Genomic DNA, 17,826 nt, shown 5'->3' with positions numbered 1-17,826 from the left:
CGGCCATCCCTTTCTCCTTTTACTTTCAATCTTTCCCAACATCAGGGTCTTTCCCAATGAGTCTTGTCTTCTCATTAGGTGGCCAAAGATTTTGAGCTTCAGTGCCTGTCCTTATTCATCTGAAAATAAATAGGACTTACCATCAATAGTGCCCTCTTGAAGAGGATCGGATTCAGAGTTCTCTTAAGGAGGTGAATGCTGATAAGGTCGGCTCCCCCATCAGAGGCTCCAATCGTTATCTGTCCCGCGTCTCCCCCAAACCTTGCAATGTTCCTCCTTATCCATTCTAGAGCCATATCTTGATCCCAAAGGCCCCAATTTCCACTTGCAACGTTGGAACCTACACAAATAAAAAAGCAAAGGGAGGGTTGTACATTGGCAGAAGGGATCAAAACAACTTACAGCATTTCAAATATCTGGAAAGAAAGAATGTTCCCAGAAGAAGGGAATTATAATCTACTTCCATAATACTGTCAAAAAATCAACACGGTCATGTTTGTAGCTACCAGGAATCAAACTTGACTCAATGGTGTCTTTCTTATTATTTAAGGATTAATGAACCATTTTTTAATAATAATAATAATAATAATAATAATAATAATAATAATAATAATAATAATAATAATAATAATAATAATAATAATAATAATAATAATAATAATAATAATAATAATAATTTTATTTGTATACCGCCCTTCTCCCGAAGGACTCAGGGCGGTGAACAGGGCAATAAATACTAAAATACGAAGATACAAAAATTAAGAAAAGATTAAACATAATACCCAATGCAGTACAGCAATAAATTACAATACATTAAAAGCCATAATAAAACCCAAACCCATCAGACCAGGCCGGCTTGTTCAAACAAGTAGGTCTTTAGATCACGTCGGAAGGAGCGAAGGTCGGGCGCCATCCGGAGCTCAACCGGTAAGCGGTTCCACAAATCCGGCGCACCCACAGAGAAGGCCCTCCTCCTGGGGGCCACCAGACGGCATTCTCTGACCAGTGGCACCCTGAGGAGGCCCTCTCTGTGGGAGCGCACTGGGCGGAGGGAAGTTGATGCCGGCTGCAGGTGCTCCCTAAGGTACTCCGGACCCATGCCATGTAGGGCTTTAAAGGTCATTACCAGCACCTTGAATCTCACCCGGAAGACACCTGGAAGCCAATGCAGCTCACGGAGCAAAGGTGTAACATGGGAGTATCGGGAGACTCCCAACACGACTCTCGCGGCTGCATTCTGCACCAGTTGGAGCCTCCGAGTGGTCCTCAACGGCAGCCCCATGTAGAGAGCGTTGCAGTAGTCTAAGCGAGAGGTCACGAGCGCATGAGTGACCGTACGCAAGGCATCCCAGTCTAGATAGGGCCGCAACTGGCGCACTAGGCGAACCTGGGCGAAGGCCCCCCTAGTCACAGTTACTATATGATCTTCAAAAGAAAGCTGTGAGTCTAGGAGGACTCCCAAGTTGCGGGCCCTATCTACGGGGGGTAATAACTCACCCCCATAGAAAGAGATGGAATATTCTGAATTTCCCGAGATGCCGATACGCACAGCCACTCAGTCTTGTCAGGGTTGAGCCGAAGCCTGTTCCTCCCCAGACCCGAACCGCCTCCAGGCAACGGGACATCACGTCGAGGGCAACACTGGGGTGGTTTGGGGTCGAAATAAAAAGCTGGGTATCATCAGCATACTGATGATACCCAACTCCAAAACCACGAATGATCTCACCCAGCGGCTTCATATAGATGTTGAACAGGAGAGGCAAGAGGACCGACCCCTGAGGAACTCCGCAAACGAGAGGCCTCGAGGCCGACCTCTGCCCCCCTGCCAACACCGACTGCGAACGTCCCAGGAGATAGGAGGAGAACCACTGAAGAACCGTGCCTCCCACTCCCAATCCCCTGAGACGCCACAGCAGGATACCATGGTCGATGGTATCGAACGCCGCTGAGAGGTCTAATAGGACTAGGACAGAGGAATATCCCCTGTCCCGAGCCCTCCAGAGATCATTCACCAGAGCGACCAATGCCGTCTCCGTGCTGTACCCGGGCCTGAAGCCCGATTGGTATGGGTCTAGATAATGAGCTTCATCCAGGACCAGAGGGAGCTGATGCGCCACCACGCTCTCAACAACCTTCGCAAGAAAGCGAAGGTTGGAGACCGGACGAAAGTTGTTTAACACAGCTGGGTCCAAGGCAGGCTTCTTGAGGAGAGGTCTCACCACCGCCTCCTTCAAGACGGCGGGGAAACTACCCTCACTCAAAGATGCAGATATCACCGCCTGGAGCCAGCCTCGTGTTCCCTCCCGAGCCGCGTAAACCAGCCAGGAAGGGCACGGGTCCAATAAACACGTGGTGGAGCTCAGCCTCCCCATAATCCTGTCCACTTCCTCCGGAGTCACAGGATCGAACTCCTCCCAGATAACATTGACAAGACCACCCATGTCCTGATCGTCAGACTCTGCCCAGTCGGAGAAAAGACATTCCATCCATTCTAAAAAAAAATTAAAAAAACCTAGTTATCTTCCACCATTGTTGGGGACATCACTCTACAGCAGTGATGGCGAACCTTTTAGAGACCGAGTGCTCAAACTGCAACCCCAAACCGACTTATGTATCATTAGGTGCCAGGTGGGCTTGGCCCATTGGGTGGGCATGGCTGTGGTGGTAACGGCAGACTAGGTGGGACTAAAAAGTTCAATCAATCAATTCCAACTTTGCGAGATCTTTTTTTCCCCGCGAGAAGTTGAAATTGATTGATTGATTGAACCTTTTTTTTTTGCACATGGCGGCAGAGGCCTAAAGTGAAAAGGCTTTATAAAACCCAGCTGAAAGCCTAGGACTGGGGCAACGGCGTGCGTGCCCACAGGGAGGGCTCTGCGTGCCACCTGTGGCACCCATGCCATAGGTTCACCACCACGGCTCTATAGCCTTTGACATTAATCTCTATATATGTCTATATATGAACTGCTCGCCTCCAGAAGCTTTAGGTGATCCAACACTGGAGATTTTTAGTAAAAGAGACTAGGCAGCCGTTTGTCTGAAATGGTAATAGGGTCTCCTGCCTGAGCAGGGGGTTGGACTAGAAGACCTCCGGTGTCCCTTCCAACTCTATTAATCTGCTATTGTTCTGTTTCTTGTCATGTTATTCTTATATGTCATGTTATTCTTGTCATGTTATTCTTATTCAGCTGGTGCAGAATGCAGCCGCGCGAGTCGTGATGGGGGTCTCCCGATACTCCCATGTAACGCCTCTTCTCCGCAAGCTGCATTGGCTTCCGGTTGCCCTCCGGGTGAGATTCAAGGTGCTGGTGATGACCTATAAAGCCCTAAATGGCGAGGGTCCGGGATATTTGAGGGAACACCTGCTACCAGCATCAAGCTCCCTTCGTCCAGTGCGCTCCCACAGGGAGGGTCTCTTCAGGGTGCCGCCGGTTAAAGACTGCCGGCGGGTAACACCCAGGGGTAGGGCCTTCTCAGTGGGTGCGCCTGCCCTGTGGAACCAGCTGCCTGCGGAGCTTAGGACTGCCCCCAACCTCTGTTCATTCCGCCGGGACCTGAAGACCTGGCTCTTCGAGCTCTCTGGCCCAGGCTGAGAATTTTTTTTAAATTTTAATTTTAACTGGGTTTTAATTTTCTCAGGGTTCTATTTAAATTTTTTTAATTTGTTTTAACGTTTGTATTGACTTTCTTTTAAATGCCCTGTAAACCGCCATGAGTCCTTCGGGAAAGGGTGGTATATAAATATGAATAAATAAATAAATAAATATTAAACTGATCAAAGCTATTGGCGCATGTCCCTTAACAAAACTGCCTGGTTAAGAAAGAAGAATTAATAAGAAATTCCTGTGAAAGCCTCAAAAGGAAGAATTAAAAAAAGAATGACACCTCCTCAACTGAGTAAGCGGATCTGTCCCAGCCTATCAGCTCACAGAGATTGTATCTGGCTTTAAACCGCTGAGCTGAAGCTTCGCAACAGCTCTGAACAAAATTCAGGGCATTCTATAAAATGAACGCAGGGGCTGAACTCAGCAGGGAAGAAAAAGAATTGAAAGGGGAAAAAATGGAACGGAAGCACAGTATGTTGCTGCAACATTTGCTTTCCACTGAGGCTAACTGAAAGACTGGTGAAAAACACAGATGTGATTTAGCACCTTTTTCCCTTTGGAAAAAAAAATATAGATATACTGCTTTACTGATAAGCCAGTCAGAGTATTTACCAAGACCTCAGCAATTGGCTTAACACCATGAAGAGGTAGTGGGGAATGAATAACAGGAAGAAGAACTAATACCAAGCCAATATAGATAGTCCTCGACTTACAACAATTCATTTGGCAACCACCTGAAGTTACAACGGCACTGAAAAAGTGACATGAATGTTTTTCACATTTATGACTGCAGCAGCATCCCCATGGTCATCTGATCCAAATTGAGATGCTTGGCAACTGATTCATATTTATGACCGTTGCAGTGTCCCGGCATCACGTGATCTGCTTTTGTGACCTCCTGACAAGCAAAGCCAATGAGGAAGTCAGATCTAATTAAGAAGCAATTAGTTGCCACCACCAACTGTGGCAAGAAAGGCCACAAAATGGGGGCAAAACTCACTTAGCAACTGTCTCACTTAGCAACATAAAGTTTTGGGCTCAATTGTGGTCGTAAGTCGAGGATTATTTATAGTTAGATAAAAGAGCCTTCAGCCTAATCCAAGAAAGTAATTTGAAAAAAAACCCTGTCAGACTAGGCCAGGGGTAGGCAACCTTGGCTCTTTTATGACTGGTGGACTTCAACTCCCAGAATTCCTGAGCCAGCCATGCTGACGGGGAAAGAGAGAGGTTTCCAAGCTGAGCCATGCTGGCTCAGGAATTCTGGGAGTTGAAGTCCACCAGTCATAAAAGAGCCAAGGTTGCCTACCCCTGGACTAGGCCCTCTCTAGTTCCCACAAAGATAAAATGCGGGAGAGAGAATATACCCCTAAATCGTCAATCTGATACTTCTTTTTTTTTCAAAATAATCCACATTGGGTAGGGGTCCCCAACTTTTCTGGGTTGACGGCCCAGTGGGAAAGAGAGGGACAGGCACCTCTATGCACCTGTGCACGCACATGCAAATGTGGCTATGCACGCGTGTGCTCGAATGGGGCCCTGAGCATGTGCGCTCTGCAAATGGGACTGCCAAAGCTGGCGTGAGGGTCAAGTGGGTTTGAGCGCGCACACACATGTGTGCAAGCTGGCCAGCCATTCACACAGCCCAGTGGCCAAGAGGCCACGGCCCGGTAGTGGGCTGTGGCCTATAGGTTGGGGATCTGTAACATAGGGTTTCCAATCTGTTAAAAAGTTCTTTGTCAGTTCTTAATCTGACCAAGCTGGTCAGTTTCCCCATTTCTGCAAACTCAATTAACTTTTTAATCCAATCTTCCACTGGAGCTATGTCATTGCTTTTCCAACTTTCTGCAAACAATAATCTCATTGCAGTTACCAATACAGCATTCATTTCCATATTTCTTTCCTAATTCTATTTCCATATGACCCAGCTGGAATAATAATGCTGGTTCCATCATTTTTTTTTAAAAAAGTCTTATTTTCATACTGAGATACAACTTACCAGCACTAAAAAAGCCAAAAACTCCAACACGGTAATTTGCAGTTACGACAATGAGATTTCCAACTCCAGCTAAGTAGGAACCATCAAGGGTTGCCTTTTTCGCCTGGTCCTCAGCACTTACGCTGTTGTGGAAGAAAACCAGCACTGGTAGATTCCCTGCCTGCCACAATAAATGATAGATTTGTTATTATTGTTGTTATTGGAAATATATATTATAGCTGCCCACTCCCACAGACTCTGTTGTTGTTAGTTGCGAAGTCGTGTCCGACCCATCGCGACCCTATGGACAACGTTCCTCCAGGCCTTCCTGTCCTCCACCATCCTCCGGAGTCCATTCAAGCTCACACCCACTGCTTCAGTGACTCCATCCAGCCACCTCATTCTCTGTCGTCCCCTTCTTCTATTGCCCTCAATCTTTCCCAGCATTAGGCTCTTCTCCAGTGAGTCCTTCCTTCTCATTAAATGGCCAAAGTATTTGAGTTTTAGCTTCAGGATCTGGCCTTCTAAAGAGCAGTCAGGGTTGATCTCCTCTAGGACTGACCGGTTTGATCGCCTTGCAGTCCAAGGGAATCGCAGGAGTCTTCTCCAGCACCATAGTTCAAAGGCTTCAATTCTTTGGCACTCAGCCTTTCTTATGGTCCAGCTTTCACTGCCATACATTGCAACTGGGAAGACCATAGCCTTGACTATACGCACTTTTGTTGACAGGGTGATGTCTCTGCTTTTTAGTGTGCTGTCTAGATTTGCCATGGCTTTCCTCCCAAGGAGCAAGTGTCTTTCAATTTCTTGGCTACAGCCCCATCTGCAGTGATCTTGGAGCCCAGGAAAATAAAATCTGTCACTACCTCCATTTCTTCCCCACAGACTCTAAGCTGCCCCAAATACACATAAATAAAAAGCAGTTTAAAACATACAGTCCCACAGACAGCTCAGAGTAAAACAAATAAAACATTAAAGTTAATTCACAATTAAAACAGTGAAAGAAGCTGTGGCAGAAAGTCAATTGAGAACTACGGTCAGCCATAAATAATATTCATTAATGCTGCCCATATCTTAGCATTGCTAACTTGTCATCCTCATGGCAGCCAAAGTTGATCAGGGCCAAAAATATCTACTGTGGGAGGAGTTCTAATTTTAATTGAAAATAGCAGAGGTTCCTAGTTTTCTGCTGTGATCTAATATACTTCATAATTCATGAGTAATTACTGATAATTTGGAAAAGTGAAACTTCTATGACAATCTTGATCCTTCACCCTCATGGAGATCCTTCACCCCAAATCACTGATACCGCCATATTATTTTATTCCTTCCTTCCTTCCTTCCTTCCTTCCTTCCTTCCTTCCTTCCTTCCTTCCTTCCTTCCTTCCTTCCTTCCTTCCCTTCCCTTCCCTTCCCTTCCCTTCCCTTCCCTTCCTCCCTGCCTCCCACCCTTCCTTCCTTCCTTCCTTCCTTCCTTCCTTCCTTCCTTCCTTCCTTCCTTCCTTCCTTCCTTCCTTCCTCTCTTTTTCTTTCTTTCTTGTTCTCTCTTTTCCACCCAGATCATCCCATTCAACATTGGAAGGTGAACCTCAGGACCTTAAAAGATTTCTGATCCAAATGCTCCATTGAATTCTGGAGAGGTAACTAGAGAAAGATGCAAGATTTTGGTGTGAGATGAATCTGCTACGGGATACACTAATTCATGCCCGAGGACTTGCATTTGTGTGAAATTTAAATCTATCCTGGTTGTCTCCACAGATGAAGAATGTCCATTTGAAGTCACATAATTATGCCCCAGTAAAGTTGGTTAATGAATGAAGGTGAATATACGTATCCCAGGGTAATGTTGCAGGATCCAATCCGGGTCAGTCATCAGGACTACAGGTTTTTGTCTTCTGAGATTTTGGACTCTTGCTGGAGACCATAGAATAGAATAGAATAGAATAGAATAGAATAGAATAGAATAGAATAGAATAGAATAGAATAGAATAGAATAGAATAGAATAGAATAGAATAGAATAGAATAGAATAGAATAGAATAGAATAGAATAGAATAGAATAGAATAGAATAGAACTGGAAGGGACCTTGGAGGTCTTCTAGTCCAGCCCCCTGCTCAAGCAGGAGAACCTATACCATTTCAGACAAGTGACTGTCTAGTCTCTTCTTAAAAATCTCCAGTGATGGAATGCCCATGATTTTTAAGGCCAAGCTATTCCACTGGTTAATTGTCCTCACTGTTAGAAAGTTTCTCCTTAATTCCAGGTTGATGCCCTCTTCTTTGTGGCAGCCCCTCAAATACTGGAATACTGCTATCATGTCTCCCCTATTTCTTCTTTTTTTTAGATTAGCCAAACCCAAGCCCCACAGTGGTTCTTCATATGTTTTACTCTCCAGGCCTTTGATCATCTTAGTTGCTCTTCTCTGAACTTTTTCCAAAGTCTCAACATCTTTTTTGTAGTACGGTGACCAAAATTGCCTGCAGTATTCCAGGTGTGATCTTACTAGGGTTTTATAAAGCGGTACTAATACTTCAGGGAATTGCAGTGTGTGCTGTTCTGTGTGTGCTATTTATAGTACCTGTTGTATGTGGCTTTTTAGATGTTGATTAGGGTGTGCTGATGGCTGGCCACCCCAATCAACATCTTAAAAAGCCACGAGACTAAACCTCTGGTCCCGGTGGCCGACCCAGATTGGATCCTGCAAAGTTGGTTAATTTTGAAGGTATTATCAGAACTCAGTTTGTTGCTATAGACCAGGGGCAGGCAACCTTGGCTCTTTTACGACTCGTGGACTTCAACTCCCAGAATTCCTGAGCCAGTCATGCTGGCTCAGGAATTCTGGGAGTTGAAGTCCACGAGTCATAAAAGAGCCAAGGTTGCCTACCCCTTCTATAGACTAACATATTTCTTCCCCTCTGTCTTTTCAAAACAATAGTTCTCTCCGAAACAGCTTCATCTGGTTAAATTGGAGAAAAAGCACAACAGACAGTTAACACCTCCCTCTTTCTTTTCTCCACAACAACTTCAGTGTTCAAAATTGAGGTCCTTGGATGCCTGATTATGAACAACAAGAAAAACAAAAACAACCCGAGCAGGGCCTTGAGAACTTCACTTTTGAAGGCATGAAGGAGTGTTAGAGAGAGTGGAGGCATGGACGTAGCAGCTGTTTGTGGCTTCTTACACCAAACCTATTTTTTCCTGAGATCATGGGATACCTGACATGGGGTAATCACACAATTCTGGGTAAAGATGCAGCTGTTTTCAAGGGTCACAGACAGGTATAGTATTCCTGTACATTCTGAACTTCCTTTCAATGTTTAAATCGAAAGGACTACATCCAGGGGCAGAATTTCCCCACCGCATTAAAAATCTAAAGTGTTTCCAATAAGTCAGGGTCATCTTTCATTCTACCCATGCACAGGAAAATCTTAATATCAGCTTCCATTCAGCTGAAGTTCAATTTAAAGTGTCTGAAGTTTGAGGAACATAAAATCCATGAGTCTGAAGCCACTTCATCACCCTCTCACTTTCTGGTGTTCCTCCCTGCTCCCAAATTCTCAGAACTGCTTTGAAAACAAACTATTCTGTTTTCTTGCAGTGATACATAATTCATGTATAATTGCCTTCTTTCATTTTTTTTGTCAGAGAAGAGTAGGCAGAGCTGGGGGAGGCAGAGTTAAGTGCATCATCAGCCTAGAATAAGTACGTTGCCACAAACATCCAAGTCCAACTCCTCCTGAATTCCACTGACCCTTATCTGGCAATTTAGTTTTGAACTTTAGTTGACTAGATTCTTGTGTAGAGCACTGAGCAATAAATCTTTGAACTGCAACTTAACTATGGTCCTAACCCTTTGCACATGACACTTTTTAACCTCCCAGTTTAATTTACACCTCTGTGTTTTTCTATATTTTTCTGGTGGTCTCCCAACCTAATATTATTTATGTTATGTTATTGTTTATTATTTATGATCATGCCATTGTGGTGGCCATCTTGACCATTTTGGCCACACCATGTGGACAACACTGTCTCGAAGATATTAACATCTAAAAGGGCTTCATAATGTGACACATAGACTTCTACACAATCTAACTCCTTAATGTTCAAGACTCCTAATTTCATCAACTGCTCATTCCAAACCTTCCTTTGTCTAAAGATGATCATGACATTCCATGAGTACCTAAGCATAGATCCCAAAAGATCCTATCATCAGTGAGTTTAGCAACCTCAACTCATGCATCTTTCCTCAGAGTAGATTCCTGGAATGAGGGAATGGTCAGAGAAGACTAAGATAGTCCAAAAATCCAGTACTTACATTGTTCTGTGGGACAAAGATGTTCAAAAACAAGCAATCTTCACTGACTGAAGAAATGCTGTCATCTCCTGGTTGCCAGCAGTTAGCTCTAAAGATACAATAAAGTACTTAGTATTTGTTTAAAGTTCTAGTGCTCATGAGGAAACAAAGGAATAAGATGGTGGATGTCATGCCGGATCAGTTTTACAATGTCATTTAGAACAATTTTAAGATGCATCAGGTAGAACAACTTTAAGATGTATGGACTTGAACTCCCAGAATTGTCTAGATCTACCAGAACATTCTAGGAGTTGAGGTCCACACATCTTAAAGTTGCCAAGGTTGAGAAACAACCTCTCCCAATCTTAGTACTTTCCAGATGCATGACTTTAACCCCCAGAATTCCCTAGTCAGTGTAGTCAATGCTGAGAATTCTGGGAACAGACATCCATACCTTTGAAGAGCATCCCAATCAGAGATAGTTGAAGTCCTATTTTTTAACCATTCATCAGAACAGGTATATGGTGAGCTGCATGTCTAGGTGTATCAGACCATCCCAAAAATCTCACAATAACAGAACCAAATCCATAGCCATTTAGACATCAGATTTGGACTTTCGTTGCAGCAATTCTGGAGGCATGGAGAGATTTTGTATAGATAGATAAATTCTAGAAAGCTCTTCAAATATCAAATATCTGTGATCCCAAATCCCAAGATAGAATACAGCTATACATAATGTTAGAAGTACCTGGGAATAGTCATTAAATCCCCTAAGAATGGATAACAAAATAGATACATCATGTGTTTATGTTTATCTCCATCTTCCCTCCTTCACTTGGGTTGAACTTTAATTTGTAAATATCATGAAAAAGGGATTTTTTTCCCTTTGCTGTTACTCTTTGTCATACTGTGTAAATAATAATAAGGCTTGTCTCTGTGGACTGTATTGCTTGTAACTCTCAATTATTTCCTTATCCTGTACTTAATATATTTATTCTAAATCATCAGTCCACAGACAGAGGTATTATTAACAAAGCATTACATAATTAAGCAGTAAAAGCATTATTAATTAGTAAAGGCATAATAAAAAGCTGCAGAGTACAACAATACTACAAGGAGGTCTTTTGGTATCTCTTTTAAATTTGATTTCTTGCATGAACACTCAAGAATTAACAATTTCAAGTAGCTTTTCATCAAGAAGGAATGCTTATAATTTATATCTTTTATATTTATGTTATATATATATATATATATATATATATATATATATATATATATATATATATATATATATATATATGTAGATCTTTGGTCATTCAGGTTTTTCCCCACGTAGAATTGGAGGTATCAGGGCAACGTTTCGACGAAATCTCATCCGTCATCCTCAGACTGGTGACTTCAGTTTCGTTCTTCTGGGAGAACGAAGCTGAAGTCACCAGCCTGAGGATGACGGATGAGATTTCGTCGAAACATTGCCCTGATACCTCCAATTCTATGTGGGGGAAAAACCCGAATGACCAAAGATCTACATACAAACACCCGCGAAAACCTCAGAAAATAATCTATCTATATCTATCTATCTATCTATCTATCTATCTATCTATCTATCTATCTATCTACTGCTCAAAAAAATAAAGAGAACACAAGATAAGACATCCTACTATTAAATACAGTACATTGTGTTGTCTAAGTGTTCCCTTTATTTTTTTGAGCAGTGTATACACACACACACACACACACACACACACACACACACACACACATATATATATATATATATATATATATATATATATATATATATATATATATATATATATATATATGAAAGACACCTGCTAAGTCTCATCTCGCTTCTAAGACCCTAACTATATACCCTTTTTTTCTGAAGCAAAGGAATGCAATAAAGAATGACAATGTGGCTCAAGGCAACGTGCTTCACTGTTGTGGGTCTGAACTGCATGGCCCTGCACACCTGGATGAGCAAGATATGGCCTCTCTTGTGGTAAACTGTTAGCAAGATCTGGTTGACTTAACGCAACCCACACAACTCAGGTGCCCAAGAAATTAGGTCGCCCCAAATGAGAGTTCCCTCAACCATCCAATCATACAACGCAAGACCGACTGTAAGAAAAAAAAAGATTACTGCTTTCTTGTAAACATTTTAACATCAAGCTTGAGGATTTGCTACAATTGCTTTCCTTTCGTGGAAACTCCAGCACAGGCCGAACCATCGATGTAAGACTTCCTTGTGCATTAGACCAAAATAAAGATTAGAAGTAGGCCTTGCACATGACCATAATGGTAATCAGAATTTCCATTGCTAAGTAAGGCAGTTGTTAAATGAGCCGTGTGATTTTTATGATCTTTATTTGTCATGGCTGTTAAGTAAAACAGCGCAGTTGTTAAGTAAATCACATGGTCCTTAAGCAAATCTGGCTTCCCCCATTGGCTCTGCTTGTCAGAAGCCAGCTTGGAAAGTCACAAATGGCTACTACGTGAACCTGGCAAACATTATAAATACATGCTGGTTGCTGAGCACCCAAATTTTCATCATGTAACTTAACAACTGCAGTGATTCACTTAACAACTGTGGCAAGGAAGGTCATAAAATGAGGCAAAATTCACAAAAATTTTGTGTCTTGCTTAGCCACCAAAAGGTTTGGGCTCAATGGCAGTCATAAATACTTATGGTATCTAAGAAAGTGAGTTAATTCAACATTAAAATTAATTCACAATTAAAACAGTGAAAGAAGCTGCGGTAGAAAGTCAATTGAGAACTAAGGTCAGCCATAAATAATATTCATTCATGTTACCCTTATCTTAGCATAGCAGAGGTTTCCAGTTTTCTATCATGATCTAATATACTTCATAATTCACGAGTAATTAATGATAATCTGGAAAAGTGAAACTTCTATGACAATCTTGATCCTCCACAGTCATGGAGATCCTTCACCCCAAATCACTGACACCGCCATATTATTTTATTCCTTCCTTCCTTCCTTCCCTCTCTCCCTCCCTCCCTCCCTCCCTTCCTTCTTTCCCTCCTTCCCTTTCTTCCCTACCTCACTTCCCTCCCTCCAACCCTCCCTCCCTCCCTTCCTTCCTCCCTTCCTCTCTTTCTTTTTCTTTCTTTCTTGTTCTCTCTTTTCTCTCTTTTCCACCCATTCAACATTGCAAGGTGAGCCTCAGGACCTTAAAAGATTTCTGATCCAAATGCTCCACTGAATTCTGAAGAGGTAACTAGAGAAAGATGCAAGATTTTGGTGTGAGATGAATCTGCTAGGGAATACACTGACTAACTCATGCTCGAGGACTTGCATTTGTGTGAAATTTAAATAAATATATGCTGGTTGCTGAACACCCCAAATTTTCATCATGTAACTTCACAACTGCAGTGACTCACTTAACCACTGTGGCAAGAACGGCTGTAAAATGGAGCAACATTTACTTAACAAATGTCTCGCTTAGCAACAAAAAGCTTGGGCTCAATTGTGATTGTAAATACTTAAACTAAGAAAGTGAGTCTTGGCCAGGAGTCTTCAAACTTGGCCCTTTTATGACTTGTGGACTTCAACTTCAGCATGCTTTGCTGAGGAATTCTGGGAGTTGAAGTCCACAAGTCATAAAAGGGCCAAGTTTGAAGACCCTTGGTCTTGGCTGTTAAGGGGCTATTTGTCTTCCTCACCGGATTGTGGTTGCATTCCAGAAGTCTGTCCAGGTGAAAGGCTGTGGAGGATGGAACCGATTCTCTCCCACTGGAGGTGCTGCATAAGGAACCCCAAGGAAGCGTCCAATGCTTTTCCATTCAGAACCCACTTGAATGACTTGGGAGATGCCTAACAAGGTCCCATGTGATGGGATGAATACCGAAAGGTCCTTGTTTCTTTCAGCCGTGGGTAGAAACACATCTGCACCAAAGGAAGACATTAAAAAAAACTCTTTGAGAAGAAGCTTTAAGCCTAATGATGCAGATTTCAATCTGGGTACTATAAAGTTAGACTGAAATTCAGCTTCGGCAAGCCTGCATATAACCCAAGAGATGCAATGACTTTTACAAAAACTCTTCCCCAAAGCACTCTGCAAAATTTCTTCCAAAAAAATTTCCTTCTGACTCTTATGGGTGGTATGTGTCTTCCTCAATCCTGGGTTCTCTACCTAGGCCTGGGAATTTGAGGGTTCTGCGCAATATCTTAGCTGTTCCTATCACTTGCACGCTTTTGGACAGAAAGCTCTGAGGTCATTCCTGGGACCTGCTGGAGCCATTCTCCCAGCTTAGAGGTCACAGCACCGCTGGGACCATTTTGGCCTTTTACTTTCCATACTTCTTCAGCTTCTCATCCACTGTCTTCCTGATGTAGCTGTCACATGGCACTGCTACATCTATCACCGCTGCTGTCTTCTGATCCTTGTCTGGTTGGTTGGCCATCACCTACCTGTCTGTCTGCTTGTCTGTCTGCCTGCACCTGGAAGTCCCATAGGGACTTGGCCCTCTTATCTCTACTACTTTATATGGAATGTCTCATCTGGACTTGGTTGGGTCTAGCCCAATACACTGGGCAGATGCTCCTAACATGACATTATTTACTTGGTTGTGGACGGTACCTCTTTACTCTCCTACCATCGGGTAGGAGATATAGGAGTATAGCCAGCCACACCAACAGGCTGAAAAACAGCTTTTATCCGTGGGCTGTTAGGCTTTTGAATGAGAAATAACTTTTGTGAATTTTATGCAGAATTGACTTGGGAGGCCGGTGTGTGGTGTAGTTGGTTCACATGGTGTAGTAAGATGGAGGGTTTGTTGTCACTGTGTGTTGGGGGGTGGGAGCACAAAGGAAGGCTCAGCTAATCTCAATGTACACATAGTTGTACTTTGACAATAAAGGTTCATTTCATTTCATTTCATTTCAGTGTATGCTGTTCCTGCCTGCATTTGTGGTTTTCGTCTATGCCTTTGATTGGGGGCAGCTTTATCTTGTATTATGTTTTATTCTTCTTTTGTTAACCAAACTTGGCATCGTTCGACGGCTGTAAGATCGACTGCCATGCTGGTTTATTTCCACTTCTTTTGTGCTTCGGGGATTAACAAATCAAGTCTCCTTAATCTTTTTTTTTTTTTTTTTGCCACGTACGCACCTTGCTTTCGATAGATATAAGCAGCTGGTTCTTTGAGTAAAATAAGACAGTGGTGGCCTTGTAGACTCAGGGTACAACTCTGTGTTTCCGGGTAGAACATGCACCGTGCTGCCGATGGCAACATTTCAAGGGTGGTCACTAGGCACAAGTTGTCCTTTGAACAAACTGTAAAGAAAGAAATGACCAACTATGAATTGCACAGGCAGATAAAACAAAGAGCAGGTTAAAAAAAAACGGATATTTTGGAGATCGAAATGGAGAACATAATCCATAATGGAGCCAACAAGTTTGGGCAATTCCCACGTGGCTACAGTGATGATATTTAGAAGGTGATCTGAGGAGATGGTTTAAGGGTCATCAAAAGAAACAAACAGAATCTATCTACTGTCCAATTAGAGAAATTAGAGACCCAATTTCTTTTCAGTTGCTTTCAGTTGTGTCACATTGGACACCCCGTATCCTAGCACTTCCATAAATATCGTATGAAAAGGAAGGACAATTATTACAAAAGGTACAGCTTTGTATACGATAATGTAGGACACTTTTTTTCCCCAACATGATGCACTCCAAATATAGAGAGGCTGGGAATTCTGAGAGATGCAATCTGGACACATATAGATAGAGGAAAAATCGCTGCAGGATATACTTCTTAGTACTAATTATTATTACGCGGTGGCTCAGTGGGTTAGGACGCTGAGCTTGTCGATCAGAAGGTCGGCAGTTTGGCGGGTCGAATCCCGAGTGCCGCGTAGCAGAGTGAGCACCTGTTACTCATCCCAGCTTCTGCCCACCTAGCAGTTCGAAAGCACGTAAAAATGCAAGTAGAAAAATAGGGCCCACTACGGTGGGAAGGTAACAGCGTTCCGTGCGCCTTTGGCGTCTAGTCATGCCGGCCACATGACCACGGAGACATCCTCGGACAAGCGCTGGCTCTTCGGCTTTGAAACGGAGATGAGCACCGGCCCCTAGAGTCGGAAACGACTAGCATGCATGTGCGGGGGAACCTTTACCTTTACCTTTACCTTACTAATTATTATCAGTACTTAATGGTGAAGTTAGGCCTGTTTGTAAAGGAATAAAGCAGTTTCCCTTTATATTGTGACAAGCAGGCTGAGTGAAGTTTGAGGAGGAGGAAGAGGAAGAGGAGGAGGAAGAGGACTGTGGAGACCTTGGTGCTCTCTGAGTTTGGTTGTTTTCTTGCAGACATTTCATTACCCAAACTAAGTAACATCATCAGGGCTAGAGGGGAGTGGGGTTGGAGGAAGAGGAGGAGGTGGAAGATTTTCCAAACTAATTTTATGTCATCTGTTTTATAAATGTAATAAGTCTCACCTTCCAAAAGGCAGTAAATAGGATCTGGCTATGAGTCTGCTTTTGGGTTGTTGATGTTTGAGAGAAACTCAAAACATGAATAATGCCTTTGGAAGACCAGCCCTGAAAAGCTGAATCTAGAACTGAAATTCTAAATGTCTGCTCTTGGCCATAGCGATACCATCCTGTAGACAGCAATTTGCATCAGATCGAAAGAATCTACGTCATTCATTTGCATCAGATAGAAAGAATGTATGTCATTCCTGCACAGAAAATTTCAAAAATAATCAGGGCTTCCAGACGCAGCTAAATAAATTCTTCTTCTTTTTTTCTTTTTTTTTCTTTTTCTTTTGCTTCTTCCCCTTTAAAGTTGGGATAAACTTCTAAAAGGCATCTAATGTGAAATATAAGCCCCGGGGTTCTTGATTGGGCATCATTCAGCCTCCAGTTTCAAATGGCTTTCTTAGAAGTTAGTAATTAAAACGATTTCAGTAACTCCCTTTTAGTCTGTTCGGATTAGACCCTGCCTCTAACGGTTATTTCCCCAGTTCGTTTTTTTTAAAAAATTACACATTCATTTTAGTTAGGCAATTGACAATGTAATTAATGCAACTTGCATTTAAGAAGTCAGTTTGTTGTAATGGTGAAGATACCAAATTAGAAACCAGGAGATCATGAGTTCTAGTTCTACCCTAGGCATCTGGGTGATCATGGGCCAGTCACTTTCTCTCAACCCAGCAAAAAAGGCAATGGCAAACCTCTTCTGAAATCTTGAGATGGGAGGGAGGGAGGGCAGGAGGGAGGGAGGAAGATGGGAGGGAGGGAGGGGGGAAGGAAGGAAGGAAGGAAGGAAGGAAGGAAGGAAGGAAGGAAGGAAGGAAGGAAGGAAGGAAGGAGGGAAGGAAGAGGAAAGGAGAGGAGAGGAGAGGAGAGGAGAGGAGAGGAGAGGAGAGGAGAGGAGAGGAAAGGAAAGGAAAGGAAAGGAAAGGAAAGGAAAGGAAAGGAAAGGAAAGGAAAGGAAAGGAAAGGAAAGGAAAGGAAAGGAAAGGAAAGGAAAGGAAAGGAAAGGAGCATCATTTTGGAAAACAGACCATCTTACCTGAGAGACAATAATCTCGGATGGCAGCAAAGTCACTGGAAGCATCTCTGCTGACCTGGATGACATCAAATTTAGAAATGGAAGGATCAAGAATAGTGGAGGTCCTATCTAAACGCTGCCATTTGTCCAAGGTCACTAAAAAACAAAATGCAGAAATGCAACAGTAGAAGTCTTGAGAACCATAATTTACATTTGTTGGAATGCAAAATAAAATAAATGGATCAGCGGAGCCAAATAATCAGTGGGGCATGTGAGTCACAGCTAAGTAAATTCATATTTCTTCTTGTCAAGAAATATGTGCAAATGTTCTACTGAAGGTTATAATTATAGCTATAATTAATTACCCTCTCTCTAGTTGTCTGTAGCCTCCCTGGGTTCTCATCCTTCCATTCAATGCCCAGAGGAA

The 17,826-nt window shown here is 42.8% G+C and overlaps 1 protein-coding gene across 1 annotated transcript in view; it reads right to left on the bottom strand.

Annotated features, from left to right (window-relative positions):
• The window catches only part of TG (thyroglobulin), a 140,539-nt gene that overhangs the window by 55,616 nt on the left and 67,097 nt on the right, over positions 1–17,826 (bottom strand). Inside the window, exons 33-38 of the mRNA XM_081323300.1 lie at positions 17,421–17,555; positions 15,011–15,175; positions 13,563–13,785; positions 9,896–9,983; positions 5,602–5,761; positions 141–340 (exon numbers count right to left, since the gene is read on the bottom strand). Coding sequence (XP_081179426.1) covers positions 141–340; positions 5,602–5,761; positions 9,896–9,983; positions 13,563–13,785; positions 15,011–15,175; positions 17,421–17,555 — 971 coding nt within the window. The remainder of the gene's footprint in view (positions 1–140; positions 341–5,601; positions 5,762–9,895; positions 9,984–13,562; positions 13,786–15,010; positions 15,176–17,420; positions 17,556–17,826) is intronic.

The sequence above is a fragment of the Vipera berus genome (genome assembly GCF_964194415.1).
Source record: "Vipera berus genome assembly, chromosome: 3".
Taxonomy (NCBI): Eukaryota; Metazoa; Chordata; class Lepidosauria; order Squamata; family Viperidae; genus Vipera; species Vipera berus.
Note: the sequence above shows the minus strand (reverse complement) of the source record. Positions and strands in the feature narration are given on the sequence as shown.